The sequence below is a fragment of the Rhopilema esculentum genome, chromosome 5, assembly GCF_057945365.1.
Source record: "Rhopilema esculentum isolate cy_ngs chromosome 5, ASM5794536v1, whole genome shotgun sequence".
In the NCBI taxonomy this organism is placed as follows: Eukaryota; Metazoa; Cnidaria; class Scyphozoa; order Rhizostomeae; family Rhizostomatidae; genus Rhopilema; species Rhopilema esculentum.
Genome location: NC_142819.1, coordinates 10,705,026 through 10,718,508, shown reverse-complemented (window position 1 = coordinate 10,718,508; position 13,483 = coordinate 10,705,026). Strand labels below are relative to the sequence as shown.

The 13,483-nt window shown below is 38.2% G+C and overlaps 1 protein-coding gene across 1 annotated transcript; it reads left to right on the top strand.

The window, feature by feature from the left end:
• Window positions 1-115: 115 nt before the first annotated feature.
• On the top strand, window positions 116-12,025 carry LOC135689441 (uncharacterized). Its single transcript, XM_065206670.2, has 2 exons — window positions 116-1,635; window positions 3,955-12,025. Exon 2 carries the CDS (start codon window positions 4,075-4,077, stop codon window positions 10,093-10,095), a length of 6,021 nt encoding a protein of 2,006 aa, XP_065062742.2. The 5' UTR covers window positions 116-1,635; window positions 3,955-4,074; the 3' UTR covers window positions 10,096-12,025.
• Window positions 12,026-13,483: the final 1,458 nt, after the last annotated feature.

Genomic DNA, 13,483 nt, shown 5'->3' with positions numbered 1-13,483 from the left:
CAATAAACGACTCGCTTCTAAACCCTTGTCTGGCTGACCTTTCACAATAGCACACTAAAGAGGCAGGGCGTTCCAAGTGCTTTAGGGAGGAATCTAAGCACAGACTCAAGCTGAGGGGTTTTTTTCACTTCAGTTTCTCCAAATGATCTACAATCTTTTAGAATTACAGTAGTCAAAGACAGGCTTTTACCAACGTTTTATCGAACTACCATCTCTTTCAGAAGACCTCAGAACGCCCTGTGAATGAATCCCTTTTGCCAAAAATTTCCATTGCAAGTGAGTCACCGCACCCTATCTCCCCTCGTTTACGTATGATACGTTTAGCATTATAGAAAGTCAGATTAAACCGCATTTTTTGTGTAATGCTATTCAGAATAAAGTAGTTAACCAAGACTTTTGCAAGCAATTTATTTTGCAGTCAGGGGCTACTGACAGATATCTGTCAGATAAGGCAACTAAACACTCGCTACGGTTTGGAGACTTGCGCTGATCGTAAATCCGCGTATAAGCGCCCCCTTCTAAGGAGTACCTCTCTTTAACATTCACATATAGTGATTGATGACTCCCCCCTCCCCCTATCCATGGAAGGAGTGTTCCTTTCCTCAAGTGTCAATCGGTTACAAAGAGGATCAGCTTAGAGTAGAGAACTAGCGATTTTCTTTTAAATAAAATTGACAATGAATTAATCTTTCAAAAATCTTTTTTTGTTGCATACGATCTGGAAAAGTAACTAGAAGCTCATCAGTGCGTCGTTGAATTGAGGGCCTCTCTAAATCAATCGAAAATCTAGTGAGCCTCTCGTTCTTCCATTAGAGTTTTGACGGTACCTCCCATGCAATAAACGATTGGCAATGGTTTGATTCGTATCACTGCCTTCAGCCAAATGGAATGCTTTAGTTCTTAATACTTTTAGGCCTAGATATGATTGCATCGCTAGCTCAGGCCAGTCAGGAAAGTAAAGTGATATTTTGATTTTTGCGGAAAAAACAACATTGAAACTGCTATCTTTTATTGATTGACCCGCAGAAAGCTATATTACTAAGGGCAACCAGGTTAAAGTCGCTAACAAGCTATGTGTAAAGGAAACTTTGGCGTAGCTCGTTTCTAAGCAATCTTATTGGAACAGCTGCATTATCCGAGTGCGTGTTTACGAGTGAGGTGCATCGTACAACAATAGCAAACACCGCTCGTAAAGAATGCAAACCAAACACATCAGCTTGTTTCTTTGCAAAGTTTACGGAATTCATTGAATCTTACACAGCCAGAAGCAACACGAGAATTTGTTTGGAGGAAGAAATTAGCGATTAATGCAGTTTTAATGTCTTAAACTAGCTGCATAAAGACGGCTGGCGCTTAAAATTCGAGGCACACCACAACTTTATTATTCAAAAAGCAATTATTAACTGTATATCCATGAGAATCCTGTCTCCGTTGGACATATTTTCACATTGAGAGTTGAATTGGCCCACCTGTTGTTGGTATGAATCGTACACAGAAGAGTTCCCGCCAAAGAAGACGAAGAATATAGGCACCTGTGCGACGAAGCTTTTCTGTATATTATGAAGAGGATTTTTGGCCTAACCATTGCTTAAATGGCGTCGCCATATGAAGCTCAAGGCATTTAGCACTGCAAGGGTAGGTAAATTTTTATAGCTAAGTCAAATGCAGGGAACACATTTTCACACTTTTAACTAGGATTAAGAATCAACCTCAATACGAGGAAACAACCAAGTTTCAGCCAGTTTCGCCCCAAGTATTCTTGTAATGATGGCGAAGTTTTATCGCGAGACTTCATTTGCAGGCTAACAATTGTAGCCATTAGCAAGTACTTTAAGCTTTACCGGACATTTTATCTACGATTCCTCTGCTTTGTATTCTGTGGTTGTTTCTCATTAATATTTACACTGCATCACACATTTTATCAGAGGAACTATTGAAAATTGAACATTATTCACAATGCTGGTTGCCTGCTCGAGAATTTGCAAATAACACAAATGTCTGTTTGCACACCCAACAAAATAAAACCTTCTCAGCTACTTAAAACAGTAATCTCTCTTGCTAAATTTGTAATCAAGGCAAAATTTTGCAGTGCGTTTGAAGTGATAAGATTTAAGTGGTCGATTTTACACAATAATGCGATTTTTTGTCGATTTCAAGAATGTCGAACTGTTACCAAACTCAAATCGCGGAATACTTGTGTGCATTTTTGAATTAGACAGATTGATTTATCAACATTGCTGAATAGTTCTAATTGAATTAACATTTGAGTTAATTTTCTAGCTTTATTTGTAAATATTTCAAGTTTCATTGGTAACAACAAAATTTGCTGGGAACCAGATCAAGTCCAGATTTTAGCACCTAAACTTTATCTATCATTTCATTTATATTTCGATACCAATTACTGGTATTTTTTTCAAATATCTGCTAAATGTTTGATGAAAAAACAAGCCATTGATATCTCGAAATCCTAGTAGCTTAAAAAAGAGACTTCAAAAGGAAATTGCCAGAAGTTTCAAAAAGAACTTGAAGCAATTCAAGTTTGTCACATTGTCGTAAGTATCCCTAGCCCTAGCGTAGAATCCCTAGCGCAGAATCCCTAGCGTAGAATCCCTAGCGTAGAATCCCTAGCGTAGAATCCCTAGCGTAGAATCCCTAGCGTAGAATCCCTAGCGTAGAATCCCTAGCGCAGAATCCCTAGCGTAGAATCCCTAGCGTAGAATCCCTAGCGTAGAATCCCTAGCGCAGAATCCCTAGCGTAGAATCCCTAGCGCAGAATCCCTAGCGTAGAATCCCTAGCGTAGAATCCCTAGCGTAGAATCCCTAGCGTAGAATCCCTAGCGTAGAATCCCTAGCGTAGAATCCCTAGCGCAGAATCCCTAGCGTAGAATCCCTAGCGCAGAATCCCTAGCGTAGAATCCCTAGCGTAGAATCCCTAGCGTAGAATCCCTAGCGTAGAATCCCTAGCGTAGAATCCCTAGCGTAGAATCCCTAGCGTAGAATCCCTAGCGTAGAATCCCTAGCGTAGAATCCCTAGCGCAGAATCCCTAGCGTAGAATCCCTAGCGCAGAATCCCTAGCGTAGAATCCCTAGCGTAGAATCCCTAGCGTAGAATCCCTAGCGTAGAATCCCTAGCGTAGAATCCCTAGCGTAGAATCCCTAGCGTAGAATCCCTAGCGTATTTGCAGAACATTATTTGAAGTTGAAATCTTTCCTGAAAATATCAATTCCAAAAGAGATTTTAGCTTCAACGGTTGCGCGCTAAAAGCTTTGTTGAATCACTCTTATAGGGCCTAGCCTGCCATTATCTGAAGCATGATGCTTATGTTTGCTTGAAGGTTTCAAACATGCTACTAATTCAAATAGAAATCGAGTTTGTTCATAAAGGAACAGCAGTATGAAAAGTGAACAGATAAAACATCGAGTTAGATAAAAGGATTGCTAAAGCATTAAATACAAATACAAATGAGCAATTTGTGCAACATCTATCAGTCAAGAATATGTGAATACTAAAGAAGTAATTGTTTATCTCGTTCCAATCAAGATTGGACTCAAGGTGTCATAATATTGTGAGAGTCGCCCGAGAGAGGTTGAATCCAGTGTACTTGAGAAGGGACAGGATCGTTTCCACTTTAACATATCAGTGGATTTCTGAGGTATCGAAAATGTTTTCTAAGCGGGTAACAGCTTCAAAATATTATATGTTTGATATCGCCTTTTGGTACGTATCGTACATTATAAGGTTTATTACATAATCATACTAACTCTGCCAAGATTGATGGCCTTTGAAATTTCCTAAAAAACTGTTTGTGTTCAACAATAACCTACGAGATGCATTCCAACCATGATCAAAGACAATCTATTCGTAGCTGGGACATTATATCTGGGCGATTTTGTGAATTATGTGTCTATTTACCGTGAAATAAATAGTAATGTCTTCTTTGATTCCTTTGGCAGGAACGAATTGAAACGTGCACAAAATGTCACCAAGTCAACTTTCGGATTTCCCGAAACAGCTACAGTTAGCCACACCAAATTGACTATATTTAAATATTGTTTCGAAAGTCGAACTGCAAAATGTATCATCAAGGCAAACATGAAATGATTGCGCTCAACGACAAAGGAAGAATCAACGGACATGTTGGTTATGATCACGGCAAAATTGGAGAAAGCACAGATCACCGGGAATCGCTTGAAAAATTTCTAGCAAAGAAAGTCAGCAATATGGAGGAAGATTTCAAGTCAGTCTTGTTAGAGTATTTCAACGAGGTTGACAGAGAAAGAGCTTATTTAATTGAAGAAAATAATGCGCTGCGAGATGAAAGAATAAACAAAGAAGAAGGCCAATTAAATAAACATAGAAACGATGGAGAACGAGGCAAACTGATCAAGCGGCTAACGTCAAACGGAAAGATTCTTGTCCAAGAGATAGAAAGGCTGAAAAAGGACGTCACTCGCTTCAAAGAAAAGGAAAACAATATAGTGAAAGATAATAATAGAATGAGCAGGGAGATGGGTTTTAAGCAGAAAGAAATCGAAGAGTTGGAGCACAACTTGAAGATCTTAAGAGACGAAAATTCCTATTTGAAAATGCTAGCCCAGGATTCTGGAAAGTTAAAGGAGAGAGAGGATGAGATTGCAAATTTGGAAAGTCAAGTATCGTTTCAACAAAAAATGTGTAAAGAATACAGTCTCGAGTTGGCAGATAAAGACGACAAAATAAATAAATTGAAGCAGAGGTGCAACGAATTCGAAATGGATTTAGGGCACCAAATGAAAGAGAACGAAGTGAGACACAAAGAAGAACAGAGAAATGCCCACAGAGAGTTGGATGCAGCAAAGAAATTGATTGCTGATCTTGAGAACAAATGTGAAGCCGGTGCTAGGGAGATAGAAGTGGCACAAGAAATGTTGGAATCTGGGAAGCGGGAAATACGAGAACTAAGGAAAGAGTTGGACTTGTTCAAGCAAAGAGAAAGCACGGTGGAACGAAAATGTGCCAAAGACCAGGAAAAAAAGAGAAAAATGGAAAGCGAAATAAGAGCAATGCATGACGATAACGTTATGCTGCAGAGGCAAGTAGATGCACTGGACAAGGACCTTGCCGTCAAACGAATGAAAATGGAAACTTGTCTGTATGAGAACGAGATTATGCAGAAGGATTTAAAGAGTTGCGAAACAAAACTCAAGGAGCTGCGTTTAGTAAAGGAGGAGTCAGTTATTGCGGAGAGGAAATCCCGAGAAGAGCTGCTTGTTTGCAAAACAAAGCTAAGTCATTACGAGAATGAAAACTCAAATTTTAGCAAGACAATAAAGCAGCTGGAAGAAGAAATATACACATTGCAGGACAAAACGGTACAGCTTCAAACAGAATGTGATTCTAAGGAAGTCCGAGACAACGAGATGCAGCGTGAAATTCTGTCATACGTCAAACAATGCAGCCAGCATGAGCAAGATTTGCACATTGCCACCCAAAAATTTGAGAATGTGAAGGAGCAATTAGAACAATGCGAGGCACAAAATAATGCGCTACATCGAGAAGTAAAGGAGCTCCAAGAAAAAACAACGGCATTGGAGATCGTAATCGAGGCTGGAAAAGAGGAGGAAACTCGGTCACAGAGGCAAATAATTGCTGCGCAGAAACGATACGCAAAGCTAGAAAAAGAGTTGGCAGAGTTACATCGAGAACTTGATCATTCGAACAGAGATAAAGAGAACTTGTATGATAAGTACCAGCACGTACAAGCAACGTATGACGAACATCGACAGGAAAACTTAAGACTAAAGGAAAATTTGAAGGGAAGAAATGAAATCTGTGAAGAGTTAGAGGAAAGGTGCAAAAAGTATCAACGTGAAATCAAAGAAATTGAAGTTCAGCAAGAACAGTTAGAACGAAATCTCAGAAACAGCAATTCTGACTTGGAACACAATAGAAGTGAACTCGAATACAAGGAAAAAGACAACAAAAAGCTTAAACAGATGCTGACCAAAGTTGAAGAAGAATTACGTGATGTTCAACATGAAGCTTTATGTCTTAAACGTGAAGGAGGCAGCGATCAGCAGCGACTTGAGATGTTAAGGGCGGAAAACAAAGAACTTCGATACAAGACGGACGAGCTTAGAAGTGAATCAGAAAAGAGCAAGATAGAGTTGGCAAGCTTGCAAGACGAATGTAACACTTTGCAACGGGCTCACTTAAAGTTGGAGGCAGCTAATAAAGCCTTCTCTGATAGGAATGAAGCGCTTGAAAGAGAGGCTGAAGATGTGCGAAAGCAAATGCTAGATGTAAGGTTCAGAAACAATGAAATTGAGGAAAAAGAGAACAAATGGAAAACTGAATTTGGGATTGCTCAGAAGAATATGGGTCTGCTGGAGGAGAAATGTTCAGAATTGACGCAAATTAAGAACGATTTCGAGCTGAAGGTTGCTGAAAATTTTAGAGATCAAATGACATACGAAGAAAAAAGGGAAGATTTTATCCGTACGAAAGAGAGTCTTAATAGAAGAATAAAAGAATTGGAAGCAGAAATTGCGGCACTGAGAAAGCACGTGATGGAGACTGAAGAAGAGGTGTGGAGTTTAAGGAGAGAGAAGAGTAGCAACGAGGATTACAAGATGAGAGCAGAGGAAGAAGCTTTGAAATTGAAGCAGAAATGCGAACAATATGAAGATAGAGTTCAGAAATTGCAGGAAGAATTGAGAGGTTTACAAGACCGTTGTTGGGAACATGAAAGAATGAAATTCACAATAGCTGGAGAAAAAGATGCAAAATCAAATGAGATACTTGAACTTAATGAACAAAAAAAGCAGTTAGAAAAGAATTTGGTCTTTTTCCAGGAAAAAGAAGAGAAGATTTTATCTGATAAACAGCAAGCTCTGATGGAGCTTAAGGAACATAAAGAAAAACTACAAACAATGAATGAGGCAAATAAGGAAGGAGTAAGAAGTCTAGAAAATGTAAAAGGTCAGTTACGTGGTTTGGAAAAGGAAATAAGTGAGCTGAAAGAAAAACAAAGAGAGGATGAAAAGGAGACAGTTAGTTTGCAGGATGAATTAAGAAAGGAAAAAAGTAACAAATTGAAATTGGAAGATGACATTGAAACTTTGCGTCTCGAGAAAAAAAGCATGGGTCAAGAAATTGACAAGCTGAGTTTTGAAGTCATGGAGCTACAGGCGTTGAGTTCAGGGAAGATGAAAGAGAGTGGGCAAATTGCTGTTGATTTGATGAAAGCGGAACGAAAAGTGAGTACTTTGGAATCACAATGTAAGAGGTTAGAGGATGAAGAGAAGGAGAAAGAAATAGAAAGACAAATGCTGAGGGAAGAAATAAATAAGATGAAACAAATTGAGATGAGGCAAAGCACAGAAAATCGAAAGATTCAACAAGCTTTGAAAGATTATGAGAAGAAGATAGAAGTAAGTGAAGAAAGAGCGAAGGAAAAAACACAAAAGGCTGAGGAATTGGAAAATCAACTACAGTCTTTGAAAAGAGAAACCCTGTCGATGAAGGAGAAGCTGGTGGAGGAGAAAATGCAAATAGTAGATCAGTTAGAGATTCTGAAAGGAAAGGATATAAAGCACGGAACAGAATACGAAACTTTGAAATCAGAACTTCATCAATGTGAACTTCAATTAGCTGCTACGGAAGAGAGATGTCATATTTTAGAAATAAAACTGCACGATACATCTAAGTCACGTGCTTCAATTGAAGGAAAGCTAACTGAGGCGCAAGGTATGATTGAGATTCAAAGGGAGAAGATAAATGAACTTAATGACAAAATGGAAGCAGTTACGGTCGATGCTGAACTAACACTCAAGGAGGCAGAAGGAATTAGAAAAGAATATAATACGTTAAAGGAAGAGCAGCTGAAGTTAACAGCAGATAAAGTTAGTAGTGACCAACAGATGAGTGAGCTTTTACATGAAAATGAAGAAAGCAGGCGAGGGAATGAAAGAATAGAAATGGCTCTGAAACGAAAAGAAGATGAGCTCTTGAAATTGAAGCAAGATTATGAAAACCTGAAAGGACAACAAGAACAAGATGAACAAGAACTGGCAACATCAAAGAAAAGACTGTCTGCAATGGAGAGAGAGTATCGATGTCTGGGCGACGAGAAGGATAAGCTTGAGAAACAAATCGAGCTCGCTGAGGTTGAGTACGAAGATTTGCATAAAGAGATGGAAGATCGAAATAAAGAGAATGCCAAACTTAAAGAAAGCATCAACACGCTAAAACAGCTTAAAGAAGATGTTGATATGTTATGGGAAAACGAGAAAAACTTGAGGGTTGGAGAGCGTGATCAACTAGAGAGTGAAATCGAAGAATTAAGAAAGAAAATTGCAGAACTTGAAAGTGAGGTGGGAAAAATGAACTTTGAGCTTGAAGACAATGAAGATAAGACGAAAGAAATGTCTCAAGAGACGGAAAGGTATTTAAAAATGCTACAAGATGCTAATAGAGAAAAAGAAGAAGAAAGATCGAAGCACAATGAGGAGTTACAAAGAATGGAAGAGCAGATGCAGTTGATTGAAGAGTCTGGAAAGATGCAACTAAACGAGATGAGAGAAATGCTAAGAGCAGCAGAAGATGCAAAAAACCAATATGCATCAAATTATGCTTGGAAGATGGAGCAGAATGACGACGAAAAGATCAAGCTACTTGAACAACAAATCAACGATTTGAAGAATAAATTCAATGAAACTAAAAATAGGGCAGAAAAATCTGATGCAGAGATCTTTCGTCTGAAGACACAATTAGACTGGATCGAAGAAGATCGAAGAGAAACCGAAAATGCAAAAAGAGCACTGCAAGAGGATTTGAATAAATGTCTAGGGGAACTCGATCAAACCAGGGGAGAAATAATGGAAATCCAAGTAGAGAAAGAGCAGTTAAAGCAAGAGGTAGCGAGAAAACAAGAGGAGTTGATGAGGAAGTCGGACATGCGTGCACACGAAGAAAGTGATCAACTGGCAAGAGCTTTGGAAGATTCTAGAAGAAACGCTGTTGAAATAAACAAGCTCAAGGAACATAATCAAGATCTCAAAAAAGAACTCGATAATCTTACAAAAGAAAAGGACAAATTAGAAGCACACATAAACAGAGGCGAAGATTTAACGCGGCATGCATTGCATGATGCTGAAGATGCAAAGAGGCAGAAACAAGAAAAGGAACTTCTCACATCCCAGCTCGAGGCTGTTGCAAGAGAACGTCGTCAGTTAGACAGGCTGCTTGCAGAAAAAGAAGAGGCCAGATCGCGTCTTGAAAATGAGAACGAGTCTTTGAGGAGAGCCATGGAGAAGTCTAAAGTTCCTGGAAAAACGTCAGCACATGTCACTAGTGCAGCATTACATGACGAAAAAGCAGCCTTGAAGAACGAATTGTCTGAAGTATACATGAAACACCAAAGAGATTTGGATAGAATCGATAAAATAAAAGCTGAAAATTCAAAGTTATCACGTGAAATAGATCAACTGAGAAGAGAGCTGCAGAGCAAAAATCAGGAATTAGAAATGCTTAAGAAACAAACTCGAAATAAGTCTGGTCCTGGAACAAAAAAAGAAATTTCATCAATTTACATTCAGCCAGAACAAGAATCGATTTCTTTCACAGTTACACCAAAGACTGCACCATCAAAGGCAAGTGATGCGAGAGGTACTAGTCAGCCTGACGATGAGAGGGATACTGACGATGTTGGGTTGCAAAGCATATCAAGAAATCCGTTCTTGACACGTGACAAAGCACGGAGTAAATCCATGGATGAGCTCGACGTTGAAAAACAAAGACGAAATCCATTTACAGCACCAACCCAAACAGCTCCTGTTATCCAAAAGGAGGCAGATACGCAGGTAAAGTTGGCCCAGCCTCAATCTGATCAGCAAGCATTCTCGTTACTAAGTGACGACCTACGTGCATCCACTGATAACCTCGATACGGTAGGAACTAGCGAGGAGAATTCAAAAACCAAAGAAAAATTGCCAAGTAAAGACTATGTGAACAAGCTGCGCGCCAATTTTGAGGGAGCTAGTGATGGTCGGGATGATGGTGGGAAAAAGAAGTTTAGCCAACAGCAGCGGTCTAAAGTTGACTTATATTCATAAGAAAATCAGCCATAGGATTAAAAATGAACGATTTTATTTGTTAATAAACACATTTTATGACTGTATATAAATGTATTTTATGTATCCAGATATTAGAAAAAATTAGACTTTAAAGGTTTCGAAACTAGAAAGACTTTGAAAACTACAAGAACAATCATTACGTATATTAAAAGAAGCAATGAGAGCTCCGTCACTCTGTAGGCTTTTTTAAATATTTACACAAATTTGAAATAGATTATAGCTGATATATTTGAAACTGGAAGAATCAAATAACTTTTTCGTCTTATCATAATTTCTATGTATTTAAGAATATTAAAATGATTTATTAAAAGCAAAACTGATATGACTCTTTGGTAACGAAAAAATCTGACAGATGTTCGTGTCAAGAACACTTTCCAAAGCATTTGACTTTCATCTGCAAGACATCCTCTCCAAGAACATACTGAATACCCCCTGTGGGTTCCATATCGGTACACAAGCTAAGTATAACAGGAAATTACTGCTTGTAAGAAAATTTCGTACCCTTATTCTGGGAGTTAAAAGAATCTTCTAAAAAGCATTGGAAATAAACTTCAACATTCTATATTTTAGCTTGAATTTAAAATGTCTGAGAATCATCCCTAAAACTGCTATACTTAGGGGTAGATTTCGGTCAAACTTGATGAATGAAACTTAATTATTGTTCTACATGAAGAACTGTAGATTTTGCCCAGTGGTGTAAGAGGATCTGCAAGGACTTTTTTGTCGATCGTCGTTCCACCTAGCAGTTTTAGAATCTATCTACATAAGCACGAAAAAACCGCTACTGTGTAGACAAAAGGAGTTCGTTTTCACCTTAGGACTCCACTGGTAACATTCTAATAGGCAAGCGGCACTGATTGGTCAACCTTTACAGTCATGTGCTCGTGTTTCTGATTGGCCTATTTCGATCCACAACTGGGTATATATATTTCTTAGCGTAGAGTTTTCGATCTATGTTCTGACGTTTTAAACTCTGAAGAGTGTCAGACGAAAAGCTTTAGTTTACTAAATGTTTGCCTTTTTCAAAGCCATTTACAAGGACTTTTTCCTACAATAAAAGCAACCCAAAATATGCATTAACTCTTTCATAAGATTTGTAACAAACTTTTACATAGAAATGATGGAGCTTGCGCCAGGAGGCAGCGGGGGCAGTGGCCCCCTTACCCTTGTGAAATTGAGCAATTTTCTTTGTTTTACTATTGTTTTACCCTTTTTCTTGGCGGTTTGGCCCCACTGCCCTCTTCGAGCGCAGGCTTCCCTGGAAATGATACACGTGCATTACTAACTAATTAATGTGCCTTAAAAAGGGGTAACTGGAAACCGAATCGTCAGGTAGAGGTAGCTATGATGGGGGTGGGGGTAGCAGTCTTTCAAAAGAAAACATTAAATTATATTGAAATTATGTTCAAATGAATATCTTCGCCCTTGATACACAACAACCGCCCTCTTGTTATAGCAGCGGCACAGCATAAAATAACCCGTGGAAGCATATTAACCTGCTACTTTTACGAGGAGTTATATAAAATAATAAGTAAACATTAGACATTACGTTCACCAGTTTTCTTATTCAAGATATTGAAGGAGCAGATGAACGTCAAGCCGAATCAGTAGTCACTGTTTACTCTGAATAAATCCGACCAGAAGCACCTCGACCAGAAACTGAACAAGTCAATACTGTTTTGCAATTGATACCTGGAAGTTTATCCGGTTGTCTGCACCATTACCAAAAGTGTCTTACTGCCTGAATGGCCTCTGTTTCAACTTCGGACAAAGACTTCGAAAGTTTGCAGCAGAAGAACTTCTTCCCTCCTAATTTCTTCTTACGAGGTGTTCTTTTTAGATACGAGACCATGCATCTTTGGTTTAAAGCCAGTTTTCAAGATTGCAACAAAAACGCCGAAATTCGCTTGTGCTTTTATATTGCTATGCAATGCAATGTTTGCAGTACGTTTTTAAAAACAACAAAAAGTTCAATGTTGAGTTTCAATCTTTAGTAAGCATTCATTTTGAAATAATTCAATCCCAAGAGATTTCAAGAATTGCAGGTCGGTGCATCAGGTCGCATCAAAGCCCGTGCATAAATACTAACTTCTGTTGCAGTTGTAACCATTAATTTCAAAGTTCATTTCTTCAAAGTGCTTGTACAATTATATCTTGAATGGCGACTAGCTGCTTTACCGTTGACTTACAAGGACAAACTTTCTGAATATTAAGAAACACCAATTTCAACATTTGCACACTTGTACCAAGTTTTAGTTCGCCAAGTTTAATTCACAGATTCATATATTTGATACGTTGATTTCTGAATGTGATTTGCGTTTCTCCTTATTACGGTTATAATAATAATAATAATAATGTTTATACAGGATACGCCTTTTCAGTACAAGTAAAGTACTGCTATCAATAAGGGTCTTGTTTAAAAAAACTATTGACAAAGTAAAAAATCTTAAAAGTTAAAATACTATACGATTATCGTGCAAAGCTTAGATAATCTATTTTGCGTTTAAAGTTTACAAAGAAAGATTCGTTCTGAAGGTCCGATGACAATCCATTAAAAATTAGTGCTCCTTGAAAGGCAAACGTTTTTCTTCCTGCTTCTGTTTTAACTCTTGGCAATATAAGACGTGAGCCGTTTCCTCGTGTATCCTTGCCATGATTAAAACGCTGAAACATGTTTCGCAGTGGTGGAGGGCAAGAATCATTTAAAGACTTAAACACGTCGATCGATACTGGTTTTTTTCTGGACGTCCCGGTTCTTTAAAACATCACGAGTAAATGTTATTGCTCTAAAAGCCATTGAAGACTCAAACTGAGGGCTTGTTTCGATAAACATTGGGATACAAGAAAATGATTTGTCAAAGCAAGCTTTTAATTGGCAAAGCCTACTCTGTAGTGGATGTGTTTCGACGACGTTGCACCTGTAGTTGCAGTGTTTGGATGAAGTTGCCTATGCAGTTGCGGTCAAGTGTTGTATCCCACACTGGTTAAAAAAATTGTAAGACAAGATTTTTCAAATTCAGATTTTTTCTAATGTTTTTTTGCCTGTCTCAAAACTTCTAAAATGTTGACGCCAGCTATTCAATGTTGATGCCCATTCAACAAGCGCGGGAAAACCAATAATACAGCTTGAAGCATATGTTTGAATCAACAAATGTTGAGCGTTGTGTTAGAAATATACTGTTTGATTTTTACTTTATTGGCTCAACATAAAATGTTTTTTTATTCAAGAAACAAATATCTCAGTTCCTATAGTGGAAATGACGAACAACTGATTTTGAGGGAAATAAAATTACCTTGAACGAAAATAGCTACATGCCCTTGAAAGAAAGAAATGACTACCTCACACTTGTTTTATCATAATCTCGTT

Excerpts from the sequence above, each read along its gene's own strand:
- LOC135689441 (XM_065206670.2), top strand. The coding sequence starts at position 4,075 with ATGTATCATCAAGGCAAACATGAAATGATTGCGCTCAACGACAAAGGA.